The sequence below is a fragment of the Lontra canadensis genome, unplaced genomic scaffold (assembly GCF_010015895.1).
Source record: "Lontra canadensis isolate GAN:19392208 unplaced genomic scaffold, GSC_riverotter_1.0 scaffold125, whole genome shotgun sequence".
Lineage (NCBI taxonomy): Eukaryota > Metazoa > Chordata > Mammalia > Carnivora > Mustelidae > Lontra > Lontra canadensis.
Window position 1 is genome coordinate 5,495,756 of NW_022631119.1, and position 19,767 is coordinate 5,515,522.

General features: G+C 57.4%; 1 protein-coding gene across 3 annotated transcripts in view; it reads right to left on the reverse strand.

Annotated features, from left to right (window-relative positions):
* The window catches only part of AKT2 (AKT serine/threonine kinase 2), a 47,752-nt gene extending 28,213 nt beyond the window's left edge, over positions 1–19,539 (reverse strand). For 2 of the 3 annotated variants that reach the window (XM_032841964.1, XM_032841966.1), the window contains exons 1-2: positions 19,409–19,539; positions 504–633 (exon numbers count right to left, since the gene is read on the reverse strand). In XM_032841964.1, coding sequence (XP_032697855.1) covers positions 504–549 — 46 coding nt within the window. In that variant the 5' untranslated portion in view covers positions 550–633; positions 19,409–19,539. Of the gene's footprint in view, positions 1–503; positions 634–8,752; positions 8,900–19,408 lie in introns of all 3 variants that reach the window. The other variant, XM_032841965.1, reaches the window with a different exon arrangement.
* Between the last annotated feature and the right edge of the window lie 228 nt (positions 19,540–19,767).

Consider the following 19,767-nt stretch of genomic DNA (forward strand, 5'->3'; position numbering starts at 1 on the left):
TGTCCTCAGCCCCCACTAGAATGTAACCTCCATGAGGGGGCACATGTCCCAGGAGCCTGGGAGCCCAGGACGGCCTGGCAGACCACACATACTCAGTAGGTGCACAATGAATGAATGTTGAGTACTGCCTCACTGTGTTACTTAGGTCAAGAGACTTCCCCTCCCTAAGCCTCAGTTTCTTCATCTATAAAATGGGGCTATGACTCAGACCACGGATGCAGAGGCAGATTTGAGACTTGGCCCCGGGGGCTTATACACGGTGCCCAGCAAGGCCGGGGGACTGAGCCCCAGGCAGATTTGCAGCTCCCCAGGCTGCTGCTGAAGGATTCCACGAAACGGGCTTGTGAGGAGCAACTGGCCTGGGCAGGCAGGTTAGTCTCAGCAGCCTGGCTCCTTAGGCCATAAGGACCCTGTCCCTCTGCCTCCCTGGGCACCAGCTGCCAGGAGGAAAACCCAGGCAAGAGGTGAGAGATGCAATCCAGTGGACAAAAGCAGCCCCTTACCACGCTTGTGGAGCCAGCCTTCTTTGATGACAGACACCTCGTTCATGGTGGCAGCGTGACACGCTGTCACCTAGCTTGGGACAGCTCAGGGCAGCAGAACATGCAGGAGGCACGGTGGACAGAACACAGTCTGCAAGACAAGAGAGGAGCTTGTGAATGCCAGGGGGACTCAGCCGCGGCCCCTGCCCTCAGGCCAACTAGGCTCTGGCCCCTCTGGCTGCTTGGCCGGCGCCACACGGAGTGGAGTCAGGGAGGGTAGGGAGCCCTGCCCACTTGGCCCAGACCGAGGGGAAAGATGTGGCCTCGTCCTCAGGGACTCCAACTGGGGATTGGGGGCAGGGGGAGCATGACCCTGCCCTCAGAGCCTTACTCTGGAGGGAACAGAGCTCCCTGGACTCCTCCAGCTTCCCTGAGCCGAGGGAGTCCCGCCACCCGCCTGCCTTCACTGCGCACTGGGTGGGAAGGAGGGAGCAGTGGCCCCACCCCGTGTCACTCCCGGGCCCCCACACTGAGGTAACCTGGGATGAATCAGACAGCCCTGGGCACCTGAGGGAGCGCTCAAAGCCACCAGCATCTGCCTGCCACCCCCCACACAGACACACACACACGCACACACGCACACACTGCACTCTTTCTCTGCCCCCTCCCCTCCTTTCAGCCTAGCACCCTTAGCAAACCAAGTATCCCCCACTCCCTGTGCCAAGCCACCCTACGTCACTCCCTCAGCCTCAGTCCCCTCTGCCCCACCAGATGACTGCGGGAAGAGAAGTCTCCGACAGTCAGGATCTCGAACAAGACAGCAACCTACTGTGTATGCACTTGTCTGGAGCTTAGGAGTCAGTCCCGGGGGCTCAACCAAGGCCCTGGTCCTTTCCCCAGGACCTCCACTTCCGTCCTCAGGGACCAGCAGCCAACAGACTGACAGACGCCGAGTCCGCTGCTTCGTCTCAGGTTCCCAGGGTGGAAGGGAGAAGGGCGGGAGGCAGCCGCCCGCTGGGCCCCTACCTGGAGCCACAAGCCTGGAAAGGGGCCATGGAGCCCAAGGCGCCTTTTGCCTTTCCCAGGCTGGGGTTATTTGCGGACAGCAGGTCAGGAGCTACAGCGGCCCCCAGAGAAGTGGCAGCTGGCTCTAGGGACACCGTGGGCATCAGCTTTCGCTCATGCCCCAGGGGAGCTGGCGGCCGAACGCACTACTGCCTGGCATGTGACGGTGGCAGGCTGCCCAGGCCTGGGCAGGGAAGGGAGGTAAGTGGGAGGAAGCGAAAGGAAAGACAAGATGGACAGTGACAGGGAAGTAAACAGCGTGGGTGAGAAATCACGTTCTGGACTCCGAGCCGCCAAGGCAGGGCCAGGAGCAGCAGAGGGGCCCCCGTGCGCAGTAGGCAGGACCAGCCCTGAGGCGTTCACGCTCCGCGGACAGAACACCCAGGACGCAGAGCCTGAAGATCCCAGCAGCCTGCGCTTCCACCTCCAATGTGACCAGTCCCGGCACCTGCCCCGCCTCTCGCCCCGCCTCTCGCCCCGCCTCCTGCCCCACCTCCCGCCCTCCCAGTGGCCTGGCTCACTGGCTCCCGTCCAGGTCCAGCGCTGTCCTCTCCCTCGAGGGCCTCCCTCACCCCCTCCCTAGACTTCCCGCTCCCTTATCCCTCCTTTCAATCTGTCCCCATTCACCAGCCAGACCCCTCAAATCTGACCTTGTCCTTCCCCCACTCAAAACCCTTCCGTGGCTTCCCGTTGGCCTCAGGAAAGAGCCGAGCTCCCTTGCTTGGGATTCAAGGCCTTTCAGGACCTGGCCTCTGCTGACCTTCACTCCAGCTGCCTCCTGCCCCTGCTCAGGCCAGCAGTCCCCACTGTCCATCCACCCGCTTCCTGACACCTCTCCCAACTGCCCTGGCCTTCTTCCTGGGCTCTGAGTCTCTGCTTTCAACCCTTAGACTCCATCTAAATCTGGCCCTGTTCCTCCAGGTTAAAAACCCTTCTGGGGTTCCTCAGTGTGCTCACAGAACAAAGTCCCTTCCAGCACGAGCCCAGTGTCACCCAGAAAGCTATGACCATGACAACCACTATAGCTGGTACTCCATCTGTCTCCAGCTCCTCCTCCCCACACCCCTCTCTCTAACCAGGCTTCTGTCTCTGGCCTCCATCCCCTATACCTTCTGTGGGTTCTCCCTCCTCCTTTTGAGGTCTCAGCTGAAACAAAGCCTCTTCCAGGAAGCCTTCCTGACCCCAGAGCCTAGATGCCCTTTGTGCACCTCCTCAGCCAATTCTCCCGACACCTAACTCAGTGCTCATCTAGTGGATGAGGACAGCATCTGGGTATCTGCCAAGTGCATAATGAATGAACCGCATCTCCCCAGCCCAGGGCCAGACAGAGCCATGGAAACATTTCCAGAGTCTATTCATGCCACCAATCTCCTCTGAGCATATCCTAAGCTCCAGACAACCAGAGGGGTCCCGGAGATGAATCATCAGGAAGACACAGCCCCTGCCTTCATGAAGCTCAGGCCTGGCTAGAGGTGGTGGGAAGTTCAGAGGTCCTCCCCTGACACAGGGGCTGGCACCGCGCTCTCCAGTACCAGCACGATTCAGAAGTTCCAAAGAAGCCAGATGGAGAACCCGAGTCCCAAGGAAGGGTGGATGTGGAAAGACAGGACCGGGGGCCTGGCGTCCAATCTTGGGCTCCCCTCCCATCTCCAGCCCGATGACTTCACCTCCGTGATTCTGCGTGTCTTGGGATAGTTGGTAGCTCGGCCTACTGCCTGGCCTGGCCCCCGGGGAACAGCCAAACACGTGGGTGAGTGTTCAAACACACAGCTGCCATGGTCCGAGAGAAGCAAAGGCAGCCAGGTGTGGCCAAGAGCCGTCAGGATCACAGAGTCTGAGAGCTGTTGCCAGCCGGGTGGCTCTGAGCAAGTGGGGTGCCCTCGTGGAGTCCCTCCTGAACAATCACAACCGCCCCACCGGAAGGGCAGTGACCATGCCCAGGGGAGGGCAGAAGCGCAGAGAGAAGAAGCCATTTACCTTGGGTCTCCCTACTGAGGAAGGCGGGAGCCCTGGCCACTGCTCGGCACCTGGGGCCACTTTCTACATTCTCATTTCGGCATCTAGAGAGCCAGCAGCAGCTTGAGCAAGGGCAGGGGAGGAACTGGAAGACCCCCTTGCCCTTCCCAGACTCCACCCCAACCTCCCACTGAGGAGTCTCTGACGTGGCCCTGGAGTGATGAAATACCAGGCACTGAAGCCAAGAGGATGGCCTGCTCCCCAGGGAGCAGCCGGCAGAGGCCGCCCAGGCAGGAGGGCAGAGAATGGCCTCTGGAAGCCAGTGTCAGCAAGCAGGGGCCTGCCCTGGCCACCGGCCCACAGGCAGCACACCCCATGGCAGGGAGGGCCTACATGGCCCCATCCCCACTCGCCACTTCCTTGAGTGTCGGGGCCCAAGTCAGTCAAGGGCCTGGGCCAGAGCTGCAGCCTGTAGGCTCAAGGTGAGCTCCCTGGGAGGCAAGGCGAAAAGGGCAAGGCCACTTCACAAGACAGGACACCCACACTACTAAGGTACACATACAATCTCATTATTTAAAGAGAAATGCAAGAGAAAGAGGATGGCTGAAATTTTAAAAACTGACAATGCCAAGTGTTGACAAAGTCACAAATGATTACTGGTGGAAGTGTAATATGGTTCACCCACTAAGGAAAATTGCTTGGCAGTAAAAATTAAAACTCAATAAGCACCCACACTCCAGGACCAGCAATTCCACAACCCAACCCTGTTTAGCAAGGGACCTACACTAGAATGTTCACAGCAGCAATACTCACAGTAACCCCTGAAATGGAAGTAGACCAAGTGTCTACCACAGGAGAGCGGATAAACAAACGGAGGTAAATTCATACAGCAGAACGTTCCTCCTCTCACTACCAACACATACAACAGGAACAAAGCCTAAGAAGGTTACTATGAAATAAATGAAATAAGCCAGACGCACAACACGACAGTCATGGGTCCATTCACAGTATGTCTGGAACAGGCACCACCACCACACTACGTGTTTGGGACGCCTTTCTCACTTATAAAACGATGCTGAATGTCAAGGAACCAAATCCGTGAACGTCAGGAGAGTGGGTATCAGGAGTACCGGAGGGGGAACTTCCAGGAGCTGACTGTGTTCTGCTGTGGCTACACCGGGCTCTGCTCGTTAGCTGTTTGTTATACTGCACCACACAAAACGGGCTTAACATAGCTTTCTGTATCCTATGACAAAAAAAGTAACTATAAAGAAAGAACCTAGGTTTGAGAGTCCAAAAAATGAGGGGAGCCAAAGTCAGGCGTCCTGGCTTCCAGGGCTCATCCTCCCCAAAGCTGGTGTGCCTGCATTTTCCCCTCGAGAAGGCTGGGTTAGGGCGCCTGCGTGGCTCAGTCGTTAAGCGTCTGCCTTTGGCTCAGGTCATGGTCTCAGGATCCTGGGATTGAGCCCGCATCAGGCTCTCAGCTCAGCAGGAAGCCTGCTTCTCCCTTTTCCTCTGCTTCTGCCTGTCACTTCCCTGCTCATGCTCATTTGCCTTCTAATAAATAAAAAAATCTTAAAAAAGAAGAAGGAGGAGGAGGCTGGGTCACCAATGAGGAAGGAGGAGGTCTGGAGGATCTGACTTTCACCCCCAGGCTTCCAGGCTGTGCAGCCACAGGCAGGTGACACCCCGCCCTGTGTGACTGCAGAGCTTCCCTCCACACAACAATCCTGCTGGAGAAGGGCCATGAGAAGGGCCATGGCCCCATGGTGTGGGGAGTGGGCTAGAGGGAGGGGAGGGGACGTCTAGCTCTGCACAGAAGACAGCTGAACAGAGATGAAGATCACTGCTCTCGGTGGTCACTGAGCAGGTATGGGGGAAGGCAACAGGACAGGGGTCCCCAAGGAGACTCTGAGCACTCTGGCAAGCTTTTATTGGCCTCAAGGGCTGCAGAGTACACGGGTGTCACTGACCTACTGCACCATAAGGTCTCAAACGCTCTACAATAGTTTATTTTAGGGGCACCTGGGGGGCTCAGTGGGTTAAAGCCTCTGCCTTTGGCTCAGGTCATGATCCCAGGGTCCTGGGATTGAGCCCCACATCGGGCTCTCTGCTCAGCGGGGAGCCTGCTTCCCTTCCTCTCTCTCTGCCTGCCTCTCTGCCTACTTGTGATCTCTGTCAAATAAATAAATAAAATCTTTAAAAAAAAAAAAAAAAGACATTTGTATTCCCATCTATCTGACTCACGGGTGTTACTTATTGCTCAATGGTTTCCAAACTGTAACTCCTTGAGAAGCTTCAACTCACAGAGCCAGAGTCAGATCCGTGAGAAGCAACTCACAGGGCGAGGCAGGGCCGCCAGTTGGGGAAGGCCCTCGTGGCAGCCCTGGGCAGGGTCCTTCCAAACCTGTTTCCTCATCTGTAAAATTAGGGTTGTGTGGTTCCTGCTGCTTGGGTAGGGGGAGGCAGGGTTGTGAAGCCTCACTGAGCTCTAGCCCTTCTGTCCTCACCCCTCCTATAGTCTGGGACCCTGGGACCATCCCAGTTGGAGCCCATCCCTCCTGTGCTCAAACCCTCCAGTGTCCCCATCTTACTCCGAGTAAAAGCCAGAGTCCTTACGGGAACCTTAGGACCCTATGAGGTCTGCACGGTTCCCCCTTTACTTCTCTAAATACACTCCATTTCAGCAGGGCCTAGGCCTGTGGCTCCTCCAACACACCAGGACATCTCTACCTCAGGGCCCTTGCACCTGCTGCCCCCTTGGTCAGAATCTGAGGGGCCCTACCCCCTTTCCTCAGCCTCTACTCACATGGCTTTCTTCGAGAAGCCTTCCTAAGCAGCAAAAAGGGAGCACCCATCCTACCTCCCCTCACCCTTTATTTTTCTCCATACCTCTCCTTATCCTTTATTTTTCTTTGTAAGCATTTCTTATGGCTGACATGACTACTTACTCGTTAACCAGTTTATTGTCGACCTCTCCCCACTATGATATCAGCATGGTAAGAGCAGGGCCCCTGGCCTGTCTTGGACCCTCCTGGGTCCTCTGAGCCTTGCAAGGCGCTGGGTAAACAGTGGGCACTTATAAAGTTATTTGTGGAATGAATGTGCACAGAGTGAAGCCCTGTGCCCAGAACAGACTAATAAGTTAGATTCCTTTCCTTGCCACTTGTCAAGTCCTTTTTTCCTCTGCCCCCCACCCCCACTTGGTTTTCTACGCCAGATGGCACAGATGGCATAAGGGAGGCAGGAGGGGAGGCCGAGGTTCCTGGAGCTGGAGACAGCAGGGTGCGGCTCTTCCCGGGGCTACAACCCCGCAGGGGCTTCCACCACCTGCCCTCTAATCTGCACTTTTGCTACAGCTCCCTGAGGAGGACTTGCTCAGGAGATGAACGCAAAGACCACAGGAACCTGTCGTTCAACAGGCAGCACCTGCTTGCGGGAATCCAGGAGGAAAGACTCTCACAGGGTGGGCGGCGTGAGCAGAGGGAAGCCACTGCCTTGCTGGCCATCCGCGGCTCTGTGAACTGGTCCCTCACTCTGTGAGCGCACTTTAGCAATACTGGGAAAGTGGCAAACCCCGTCGGAATTTCTCCTGCAAGAAAATGATCACGGTGGTGCAAGAAGTTCTAAGGTGGGGTTTCTCCACCTCAGCAGGAGTGTTATCTGGAACCGGGTAACTCGCGGTGCAGAAGGTGCTGTGCGCAGAGGGGGCCGTTTATCAGCATCTCTGGTCTCTACCCACACACCCTCCCCTGAGCTGTGACTATCAAAAAAGTCCTCATAGGGGCGCCTGGGTGGCTCAGTGGGTTAAGCCTCTGCCTTCGGCTCAGGTCATGGTCTCAGGGTCTTGGGATCGAGTCCCGCATCAGGCTCTCTGCTCAGCGGGGAGCCTGCTTCCCCTTCTCTCTCTCTCTGCCTGCCTCTCTGCCTACTTGTGATCTCTGTCAAATAAATAAATAAAATCTTAAAAAAAAAAAAAAGTCCTCATAGGGGCGCCTGGGGGGGCTCGGTGGATTCAGCGTCTGACTCTTAATCTCGGGCTCAGGTCATGATCTCAGGGTCATGGGATCAAGCCGGCTTGGGGCTCCTGGGGCTTTGCGCTCAGGGCAGAGGTGGCTTCTCCCTTTCCCTCCCTCCCACCCCTCCCCCTGCTCTAAGAGAGAAAAAAAAAAAAAAAGTCCTCACACGCTACCAAATGTCCCCTGCAGGCAGAGCCACCCCCTGGCTGTGAACCACTGTGCCAAGGGTGCACTTGCTGAAATCGTGAAAGACTGGAAGCAGCCGAAACGCCCGCCCCAGGGCTCTGGCATGAATGTGACAGCACTAAAAAGAAGGAGCAGACTCCCATGTGCCGGTGTCTCATTCACCACAGGCCAGGCACCCCCTCCCCGGCACTTTTACAATCTCTTTTTAGTGAAGAAACTAAGTCACTAAGTGCGACGACCAGTGCCAGTCCTCAGACCAGGAAGCGCGTAGCTGGCAGGGCTGGTGGCCCCGTGGCACGAGTCTGGCACACCGGAAGCCGGGTCCTTGCTCCCCAACTTTGTGAGCTCCAAGTGTCCCCCTCTGTGCAGTGGGGAGGCCGGTAGTGCCTCCAGCGCGGGCTCAGGTCCCGTGTGGCAGGGCGGCGTGGCTCGGACAGGGGCAGCGTCCACAGGCAGGTCAGTCCGCGCGCTCACGGCTGCACAGGACATGGTCCCCAGCCGCCTTCCGCCACACAAATGGGCACGCAGCACAGGGCCTCCATTCTGGTGCTTTCTCACCCACCAGGCTCCGGAGCCGGCAGTGTCGCTCACGGCCCCAGGGTAAACGTGAGCCGCAGCAACCTCTTCAGGAAAGCAGCCATGCGACGACGGCTCTGGCAGGGAAGGGTGTCAGGCTGGGGGCCACGAGGAGGTGCGTGTGTAAACGTCACCTGCGTGGAGGGAATTGTGCCCTAAAAGGCAGAATCACAGGTGCAGGGGTCAAGGCTGCTTCGGGAACCAGATGCGCTTTCCCCTCGGGGCTCTGCCACCTCCTGGGCACGTTGCATCCCCTTTTCCCCCTTCCTTCGCTGCCCACACACCGGAGACAGGAGCAGCGGGCACTCGGGGCGGTGAGGACTGAAGTAGCCACTCCACACCCTGCCCCCTGAACTCTGCCCGCGGCGCAGCTGCTCGGCACCGTCAGGTGTTACTGCCACTGCTTGGGGGCAGCAGGGGGACCCTCGCCTCCCACGTTGCACATTTCTGTAACCTGTGAATTGTTACCTATTCCACCTCCTCAGCGGGAAGGCAGCATTAAAGATACTTTTTTTTCTCTTCAACGGCGCACAGTCCCCTCAGCTGCCCCATCTGTCTACTTGGAGCAGGTAGGACTGGGAGCAGGCTGAAGACGTAGGCGGCCTGCAAAAGATACTGGGACGAGAATAAGCACAGAGCAGATTTCCTTCTCTTTCTTGCCACCCCCGCCCCACATCTGCCCCCTCAGCCCGTCACCCAGGGCCTTAGAGCACCCCACAGAAATCACGTCAGATATCTGAGCCGGCCTGGCCACGGGCTCCAAACACACCGGGTCACCAGGCTGCATCTGGGCAGAGACCCTCCAAACACAGCTCTGACCCTGTACCTCCCCTGCTCGGGGATCACATCCCAGGCCTTCACGGAGACAAGGGCCACCAGAAATGACCCCTGCCTACCCTCCTGCCTCATTGATCAGTAGCACCATCCCCACACGCTCTTCTCTGGTCCCTCAAACAGTCTTTGCGTGTGTGCTCTCTCTCACACACATACCCCAGGACCTTTGCACATATTAGTCCCCCAAGCCGGCACACTGCTCACCCATCTTCACCTGCTAAATCCTCACTTCCTCAGAGAAGCCTGCCCTGACTGTTCCTTGCCCCACAAAGAGTCACAGATCCTCGGAGCTCAGCTTTCTGCCCTCTCACAGCACTTACCTCTAATGTGCTCAGTCACTTGGACAATTATCTGGGTAATGGTACCTCCCCCACTGGATGGGGAGCTCCACAAGGCAGGGATGGGAGTGTCCTGGTCCTCACTGTGTCCCCACCACATGGCCATGTCCAGAGCTTTCATGAACCTAGGCAGGGATAGCACCCCCAATCATAGCTTTTGAGGTCAGAGTTGGGTCAAGTAAAGGCAAAACAAAAAATCCTGCATTCATTCCTTCCACCGCTATGGCACCCATGCTGTGTCAGCACTGCTCTAGTCACCAGGAAGGCAGCAGGGACCAAAACAGAACTCCCTGCCCTAGGGGAGTTTATGGGGGAAGGGGAGAGGGTGGACAGGCCTCGAGGTAAAGCTAAACGAAGAGGCAAATTACATGCTGTAACAGAAGCTGACAAACATTATGGAGAAAAGCAGCACACGGAGGACTAGGTATGTGGGAAGGGGTGAGGGTTTCTGGTTTTATCCAGGGTATTCAGAGGAGGACTCACTGAGATGGTGAACGGTAAGCAGAAATTCTCACTGAGAGATGAGGCAGCCACTGGGGCCAGGGGAGAGGGGAGAGTGCCCCAGGCCCAAGAGTGGCGCCAAGGCCAGGTGGGGCCTGCGTGAGGCCCAGTCGGGAGGGTGGAGGGGAACGGAGCACATGAGACTACCGGGGAAGCCTGAGAGGCCACCGTAAGGGCTGTGGCTACTTCTCAGGGACAGACGTGGAGGGCTCTGGCTTGGGGCGCAGTGGGACGCGGGGTTCCTGGCCCCAGTGAGGCAGAGGCTGTATCACAGCCGCTTTCTGCAGCTGCCCCCTGAAGAAGCTCTACGCACTGGCCTGACTCTCTCACCTCCTGACCCACTGGGGGACAATGAGGACCCACCTTTTATCGATGGGGAAACTGAGGACAGGAAGGATGCCATGAGTACCCAATGCTGGGCAGCTGGGATGCAGCAGAGGAAAGCAGATCCTGAGCCTCTTCCACCACCTTCTGCCCTCATTCCCAAGAGACTGAGTCCCCTCTTGTACCCAGGCCAGCCCTCCCCTACCACCCCTGATGCCCTGCAGACCCAGACTGCCCCTGCGGGCATAAACACACGCGTGCGCACACGCACAAGGAGGGCCACCCCCTCCCGCCCCGGTCTGACTGAGGCCTTCCTCCCTCACAGGCGTTGCTCCACATCACCATCTGGCTGCCTTCTTGGCCAGAAGTTTGGAGGCAGGACCTGGCGGCGTGAGTCCCCATCTTACCCCTGCGGCACCTAGGAGCAAGCAGGGAGGCTCCTGCCCATGGCTAAGGTTTGCTGAGGGCTCCCGATGAGCCAGGTCCGGACTCATGGGGACCCTCACAGCAAATCCTGGGAGGTGGATGCTATCACTATCGCCATCCTGACCCAAGGAGGCAAAATCACAGGCCCAAGATCACACTGTCGTGAGTGCAGGAGATGGCTGCGCTAGCCAACAGAACTTTCTGTAATAACAGAAATGTAGCTCCAGGGGCTAGTGAAAGTAAAAGGCTAAATTTTTACTTGTATTTCAGTGTAAGTCACTAAAACTCAAACAGCCCTGCAGGGCTGGTGACTAGCAAACTGCAAGTGCAGCTCCACAGAAGCTCTGGGATGAAGCCCCAGGAGGCCGAAGGCAGAAGGGCTGGAGGGAGGCGAGCGCCGGGGCGTGCTCCCAGGCCCAAGGGGCTGGATCCTCCCAGCCGGCCACGGAGGAGCTCCCGTGTGACACCATCACTCCCAACCCCTGACCCATTAGACCCAGGGAGCCGAAACAGGGCTCAGAGCCCAAACCCACACCCAGAGTGCTGGTCAGTCCAGTCCTGGCCGCTACCTTCCAGGATTCATGAGTCGCTTTCCTGAACCTCAGTGTCCTCCTCCTCTATAAAACGCAATCTTCAGGACAACCTGAGCACGTTTTTAGAGTATTTCAAAAGATGTTTTGTTTTTTGGGGGGGGGTTTGGGTTTTTGTTTTTTATCTTTGGCAATCCAGGGTCATCGTGGGGACCCAGTGAGACATGCTTCAAGCACAGCTGGGGATGAGGCCAGCACTTCGGAAAACAGGCAGCAATTACACAAAGGCAAACTCCAAAGTCAAGGGCCAGCCTGAGCCCGAGTTAGTCAGACTATGGAAGTGACAGCTATGTTCATCCTGTCACTTGCTGGTTAAAAGGAATCATCCAGATGATTCATGACATGCCCATATTCACTCGTTGAAAATATCATCTAAATGAAAACACACAGCTAAAAACAGTAGACAAGTCGCAGACACTACCCAAAAACACATGCTCACACTCCCCACTCCCTCACCCCCCTCCAGGTCTTGGGACACCAGTTTGAGAAGCACAGACTTGCCAGCCAGACCTGGGCCCTGCCACCCTCCCCTGCGCTGACCCTGCTCCCCCAGCTGCGGTGGCATGTACTCAGGGTCACCACACTGAGGTGTACCATCTTAGGGCCTTTACCTATGCTGCACCCCTGCCTGGTCTGCTCCTTTGGGCTTTCATGTTAAGGCCTGAATGCCTCACCTCAGGAGCTTTCCCCAAGTTCCCCTCCTGCCAAGGCCAGCCAGATCTCTGGTCCCTTCCTCTGTGGCACCAAGCACTCTTGGACAAACGCTACTTTTCTACCTCCTCCAGTAAACTGGGTGCTGCTCCCTGACAGCCAAAACCATCCACAGCACACAGTAGGTCCTCAATAAATCACCTGGTAAAAGAACAGAATACACAAATGACCAAAAATAGCCAAGGGCGGCCTCCAGTGGCCGTTCGGGAATCAGACCCCAAGGCAGGGGATAGGAGAGTTACCTCCCAACTCTCACCCCTGCCCCCTGGCCTCTAGGGAAAGAAGGGGCCGGCCAAGGCCACGGCTCCACAGGCACTGGGGACGCCGCTGCACCCCATCTCCCAAGCAAGGATCGAATGGAGCTTAATCCAGTCATTTCCAGAACAACTGAGGCCTACTTCGTGCCCGCTCTGTTTAGAAGAAGAGAAAGCAAGAAAGATCATTAGGACAACAGTAGTGAGGGGCGCGCGGCCAGCTCGGTCGCCCAGCAGGTGGTGTGCGCGACTCTTGATCTCGGGGCTGTAGGTTCATGCCTCGCGCTGGGTGTAGAGATGAACTTAAAATAAAATCTCTTAAAACAGCAACGGCAGTAATGACCTCAGAAACAGCGGCCATGGCACTGATCAGAGGCAAAAGAGCCAGTCTCAGAAAGGCAGACTGAACCCCAGACAGAGCGGGCTTCAGATTTCCTGTCTGTCACCAACACCGTAATTTTGGGCATAGCTGGTAACCTGTCCAGGCCTTTGCTCGCTCACCGAAGAAATGGGAAGAAGAGTTGCGCCGAGCTCCCAGGTCACGGCGAGGACCAGTGAGAGTGGGCACGTGAGGCCCCGGGGCAGGCCTGGCACGGAAACACCGCCCCGCTCGCTCTCAGTAACGACGGCGTTCTACGTAGCTTTCTGTGCCTCAGTTTCCTAACCATCAATGGTGGCGCTCCTTACCCTACCTCACAGGCTGCTCAGACCCGTGTCTGGCTGAGCGGGGGCTTGGTGAGAGGTATGATTCATTCCTGTCGGGAGCCCTCCCCAGCAGGAACCTCGGCTGATCAGCTTGCCACCTCCTCCCCAAGGCTCCAAACACAGAGCAGCTCCACCAACCAAGAAGCCCAGGCTGGCTGCATCCAGAGCCCCTTGTCCGCTCACAGATGCCCAACCTGACCCAGGCTCACCGTCCCCAGGAGCAGCAGCAGCCCAGATCCACCGAGCACCTTCCCAGGAGGCCCCATGTCAGGCATTTTCTAACACACGCGATCCCTGAATCCTCCTGACTGCCCCACTTGGCAGTGTTGTTCCCGTGTCAGCCCAGCAAAACGCGCCTCAAGGACATGAAATTCAGGCCCCCAGCGTTCCACAGCAACCAAGGGAGAAGCTGGGAGCAGCCCCAACCACTATGCAATGACCCACCCGATGATGAAGGCCTTGAAATCAGGCCGGGAGGGGTGAGGGAGCGGGGCAAGGGAGTGGCAGCTGCCCCCTCTTCCACTCGCGAAGGGCCCACAAGGTGGCAAACCAAGGCAGGCTTGGATTTCTGGCCTCACCCTTAGAAACAACATCTGCGGACAAGCTTCCTGCGCAGAACAGCAGGGCTCAGGGAACCTGCCGCACAGACCTCCACATGCAGCCTCCCCTTAGCCAATTCCCGCTTACCATGCCCTGCTTCACGCACCCAGTACAGCCAGGCCCCCCCGCGGGTGCTGAGCTGGCGGTGGATCCTACCCCCAAGGGGGCCAGGTCCGAGCTCCCACCCCCCCACCCCCACCCCTCCCACCCCTGCTCCCTCCTTCCCTCCCCTCCTGGTCCTGCTCCCAGGGCTGTCTCCCCTAGCTGGGCCTCTTGCTGCTTGGCTGGCTGTCCAGAAGAGCCTGCCACGGAACCACCCCACCGTGCAGCCTGGAGGCCTGGTGGTGGAGAGCCTTCTACTTAGAGCTCTTGGGCAGTTGAAGAGAGGCCCAGGGAGGGGTGTCCCTGGGCCCTCCAGAGGCCGGGAGAGCAACTTCGAAAAACACTCCTTTCCATCCCCCCATCCCAAAGGATTTCTGGAGACTCCAGAGGTTTGCTCTTGAGGGTCTCTCCACTCCTTCCAGGAAGACAGCCCAGAGCAAGCCTGGGAAAATCAAGAGCCCGGCTTCTGCTTAGTGCACTAAGCCTTCAGTATGAGGCTCCCTTACCCATGATGACCTGGTCTCAGAAGACCTGGAGCCATGCTGCCCAAATTCAGAGCCCAACCCCAGCACTGTGGGGTTGGGGACCCAGCACTGGTTACTGAGGCTCTCCAGGCCTCGGCAAGCTGGGAATCAGAGCCGCGTCTGCCTCAATCTAAGGGGTCTTCACTCAAGTCCTCCCACGGATCCTTTGCATCACTCCACGATCCTATCTATGTGTCACCTCTTCTGGAAGACCCTCCTTGATCACCCCACAGTAATAATATCCCCACACACTCTTTCCTCTTTTGCCTTTCTAACATTGGTCACAAACTGATATCCTCTTCTAGATTTGCTTGCTGGGCACCTGTCTCCACTAGAAAAGGTAGGCCCACAACACCTGGTCTTCCAAGTTCTAGAGCAGCAACCAGGAATGTGGCAGGTCCTCAGGCACACAGCTGCGTGGAAGGTCAAGTCAGCCAAGTACAGCTTTTATCAGGTATTACCGTTGTTCTGCACTGTTATTTGATATTAGCCCAGCTGTCTGGGTTGGGGAGGGGTGGGCACAAATCACCTCACTGAGCCTCCCCCCATCTGTCCCTAAAAGGAACAGCACTGGGCCCTGGGGAATGCGGTGTGAAAACCACAGAGGAGGGAGGCGACCATCACGCCTTTGCCACCGTTTCTAAGGCAGTGATTCTACTCAAGGGGGAAGTGGGAGGCATGTGAAACTCCCTGACCCACTCGAAAATCTACCCACCTCCTCCACCCCACCCCAAGCAGAGGCCTGAGAACCTCTTCTGGTGAAAGTCACCTTCTGAAGCTTGAAATCTGACCGAGCTATCCCTCAGAGAAGTCTGCAAGGCTCTGACCTCGCCTGCCCTCTGCTCCAGCCTCCCCTCACTCACCCTGCCCCGCCAAACAGGCCTCCGTGTTGCAGGTCCCTGTACCTCACCAAGTTTTCAACTCTGGCCCTGTGGTTCCCCCACCACGCCCCCGCAAGGCCGGTTCTTCTCCTTGCTCACCTGGTCCACCAATTATCAGCAGAGAGGCCTTCCTGACAGCCCAATGACAGAAGCTCCCAGTCACACCTGATTGTAACTGACCGCTTGGCACCTCCCTTGAACCTGTCCCTCATTTATTCGCCAAGTTGACTGTCTCCCTCAGTGCCACGGAAGGAAGCACCTCCGTCCAGGGTACTGCCGCATCCCCAGCACCCGAAGCGATGAAAGGCACACAGCAGGTGCTCAGTGAAGGCTGGTGGATCAGGGAAACCCTCTGGCTCTGCGATGCCTTCAGGACCAAGGGCACACTTCTCCCCCTGCACCCCCCTGCCCCCAACCCTGGCCCAGGTGGCTCTGCACAGCTGGGCCCCTGACTCCCACCAGCACTTTTGCTCCTCACCCAGCTTGCGCCCACCCTTCTGCCTCACAGCCTTCAAAGGGCTGTTCTCACCTGGGTCAAGGCCCTTCCTGCCACTCCCGGGGGCTGTGGTGGAGATTCAGTAAAAGCACATAGAGCGCGGGGGGTTAGCAGAGCCTGACATCTGAAAAAGAGCTAGAATTGTGACCTCAGAAGAGCTCTGGGCAGCAACTGTGTGGGAGGATGAGGCCTGGGTGCTGCACTTGCTACCCTTTATTTGATTATATGTCCCACCTCTGCCCCAAGCCTCCAAAACCTCAGTTTCCTCATCTGGAAAATGGGGATGCTAATTTCAGCCAGGCCCTCCTCCTGGAGGTAGCCGCCAAGGCTCTGCAGCCTGGGCAGAGCCTCCAAAATAACACGAATTATAATCGCTAAGCTGTCCTGAGGGCTCACCATGTGTCAGGCACTCTCCTGAAAGAGTGAGAGCCGGAAACATTTACTGGAGGCTGTGCCGGGGAGGCTTTCCACAGATTAACCCATTTCACCTTCAGGACAACGTATCAGGGGGGAGTGACCATCCCTCGACACAATTGAAGCTCAGAGAGGCTGAGGAACCTGCTCAAGGGCGCCCAGCCAGGAGTGCTTGGGGTTGGATTTGGACCCGCTGCTCTGAATCACTTTGGTGGAGCTCTTTACAGAGCTCAGAAACCAGGACACAGGATTCCCGGATTCTGGCTGGGCCACCTGGGGAGCTGGACACCAAGACACCTGAGAGGAGTGAGGAGAGAGGAGCAAGGGGTGAGAGCGTGGGCAAGGATGGACGGGCTCAGGATTGCTGACTGGGCCTGTGCACGGCACCAGTCACCGGCCCAGGAGCTTCTGGTGGATAAACTTGTTTCATCCTCACAACAGTCTGACGTGCGTGCCATTCAGAGCCCACTGCACAAGAGGGGAACACTGAGGTCCAAGGTCACACAGCCAGAACATGAAAGCTCCAGAAACTGCATGTGGGCCCAGCATACCGTGCTTGGGCAGGGGCCTCTAGCATGGCTCCTCTGAGTATGTCACCCCCTGCGCAGCCCCCCTGCTGTTTTCTCCTGGCTCCCAGCACTCTGCACCGGGTTAAAAGACGTCCCCTAGCTCAACACTGAGGGACCAGTTTCACCAGCAAGCCCAGAACTACTAGACTGGCTGCGGGCAGAGGTGCTCACAGCAGCCCTGGGCGCGGATGGTAAGAGGAAGGAAATGCCCAAGGGTGCAGCTGGCAGCGTCCAGGGCAGGGCCTCTGAGGTGCCCAAGACCCACTCTAGCTGGGGACCTGGGGAACAAAGAGCGCACAACACTAGAGGCAAGCTGACCTGGGTTCAAAACCCAGGCTGCCCCCGAGGGTCGGAGGGACCTAGGGCAAACCAATTCTTCCCCTGAGGTCTCATTCTGCAAAAAGGAGAAAACTACCACATCCACTGGGGGGGGGGGGGGCAACTAACCCACAGTTTCAGTTGTTGACAAGAGGTTCACTGAGACCAAACCTGGCCGGGTGGGGGTTCACATCATGGTTCTATTACGTCTGGCTGTGACACATCAGGCCAAGCCTTTCACTTCACAGCAGGTGTCTCAGTCTCCTCATCTGTAAAGTGGGCACCACACTCCTACCTAGCTCACGGGAGTCTATAAAATGGACATAACCATACCTATCCTGTAGGTTCGTTTTGAGATTTAAAAGAGCTTATGTGTGTAAAAGGGTTGTCCCACACCTGACATACCGTGGATGGCCAAAACCACCAGCTGTTCACTAGCTCTGGAAATGACTTGCCTCTCTGTGCTTCAGTTTCCCCTTCTAATACAGAGACCGTGCAACAGTACTACAGCTCCAGGATGTATTCAGCAAGCTAATCCATTCTGAATAGTGTGTCGTACCCAGAAAGCACTCAATAAATGTCAGCCAATGATCTCACAATTATGGTTTTTATTGCTGCTGTTAACCCATCAGGCAAACCCTCTAAAAGCTGGCAGAAGGAGACCAGAGAAACAAATCCTTAGTGGAGAAAAATTCTAGAGCCCCACAGTCTAGAAAAGACTCAAGGACCTCAAGGACTGTTCTCGAGGAACCACAACCTAAGAAGATAGACAACTTGGGAGCCAAGGATGTGGACCAGCCTTTGACCACATCACCAGCCCACATTAGCTGGGGCAATCAGGGACTGCAGCCAGCCTTCTGGGAACTCCAGACCCGGGGTAAAGGCTACCCGGCAAGCCAAGGTCACAAGCTGGCCTAGGCAGTAAGGGCAGTCGCTCCAAGCACCCACCCAGTGATCACACTGAGAAACTAGATCTGTGGGAGATTTGCCTACCCTAAGTCCTTCAGAGAAACCTTCCTCCCTGGTTCCGGCTGGGCCAGGGCACCCCTACCCAAGTCCCTTGGGCCTCCGCAGAGAGAACAGCTGGGAAAACAGCACTCAGCCTCATTGTCGCCTAACGAGACCAACTGTTATCGCCTGGTGGGGAGCGTAAACATGACAGGAGGCTGGACAGCTAACTAACCAGGGAGACACAAACAGCCTCATGACTAGAATGGAGACTGCCATGATCTGTACTGGTGCCTGGCTCCTGGAAATCCACCGCCCAGCAAAGGTTATTTGGGTGGGTGCTTGGAGCGACTGACTGCCCTTGCTGCGTAGTCCAGCAAGGTCTGGCCAGGGCTGAACTCCCCAGTGCTTCTCTGAGAGGCGAAGAGAGGACAAGGTTGAAAGGCAGACCATGGAAGACCAACATTACTCTAGCCCAGGCCTCCTGCTGAGCCCAGGCAGCCCCCAAATGAGAGGAAGGGGGTCTTCAGAATTCCAAGGATCAAAACGTCCCCAGACACCCTGCCTTGACAGAGAGGTGTCCCTCTAAACACTCCTTCCTCTTAAGTCTTAACAAGTAGGGGCCACAGCTCCTCAAATCTGAGCTCAATACCTCCTTCCCTCCCAAATATGGAGCTGAAAGCGCAGAATACTTCAGAGAGAGGCTTCTAAAACATCTCCTGCCCACAGAAACAAAGAATTCGCCGCAGAAGTGTCTCACACATCTTTAAAAAAGGTTTAATAATATGAAAAGGTTGTAGGACAGACAGCAATCCCAGCGACCATCCAGTTCCCCCAAAGTCATTGAGAAGTTCAATAGTGATCCTCCCTCCTACCGCTCTGCGTAAACCCCCAAGCCCCACCCACCAAACTCGGGAGGCAAAGCCCTTCCTCAACACTCCTCATTAGAGCCCTCCCAAAATACTCCCCCGAACACCCACTGTGGCCTGCCCCCCTCACCCCCGCGCATCCCTCAAAGATTATAAACATCATAACCCTCCCCCCTCGATACGGTGCTCCCCCACGCTCTCAGGATGCCCCCCCCCGCACCTCAGTGGTATGACCCACACGGCGCTACTCGGAACGCACTTGGTACAGCTCCCTCACCAGCAAACCCCCCACCTCCCTAAACACGCTGGAAGAACAACTCCCACAGCCCCGAATAGGTACAGCCCCCTACACTTGGTAAGGCGCGTCCCCCACCCCACCCCAATGGCTTAGCTCTCGCACACCGGGCGGGCGCACCCTTCCCATCCCGCTGGTTCAGCCCCCAATTCCTCAGTGGTTCGGTCCCCGCACTTCGGTGTGCCCCCCCCCCCGGTGCCGCCTCAGTGGTACGGCCAGCCGCCCCCGCCCCCGCCCCCGGCCCCTCTGGGGGTAGTCCGACCGCCCCCGCGCAGCCGCCCCCACTCTGTCCCGGAAGGGGGGGCTCGAGGACGGCGGTCCCCGCCCGGCGGGCACTGGTGGTACGGCCCAGCGCCGCACGGCGGGGGGTCCGGACGCAACCATCGCGGGGGGAGGCGCTCGGGGACACGCGCTGGCGCACTCACCTGTCACCGGCGGCCGCCCAGCCTCTCCGGCGGGGCCCTACTCCCGCCCATCGCCACGCTGTGCTTGGTCCCGCTCCTTGTGTTTCCTGGCGGCAGCAACTGCAGCGGCAGCGGCAACGCCTTCTCCGAGCCAGGCCCAACGGCTCGCGCGGCGCGGCCCCCCCGCCCCCTCCCCCCAGCCCCCGCTTACCGCCCCCTCCCACCCTCTGGCCGGAAATACCGCCTTCTCCCGCCACAAACAGGAACTGACGTAAAAGAGCGAGAGATGAACTCGGAGAGCGTTAGGGCGCAGGCGCAAGGCCGGGCAAGAGGCTGACTCAGAGCGGGACGCCTGCGTACTTTGGGCAAGTTTGGGTCGA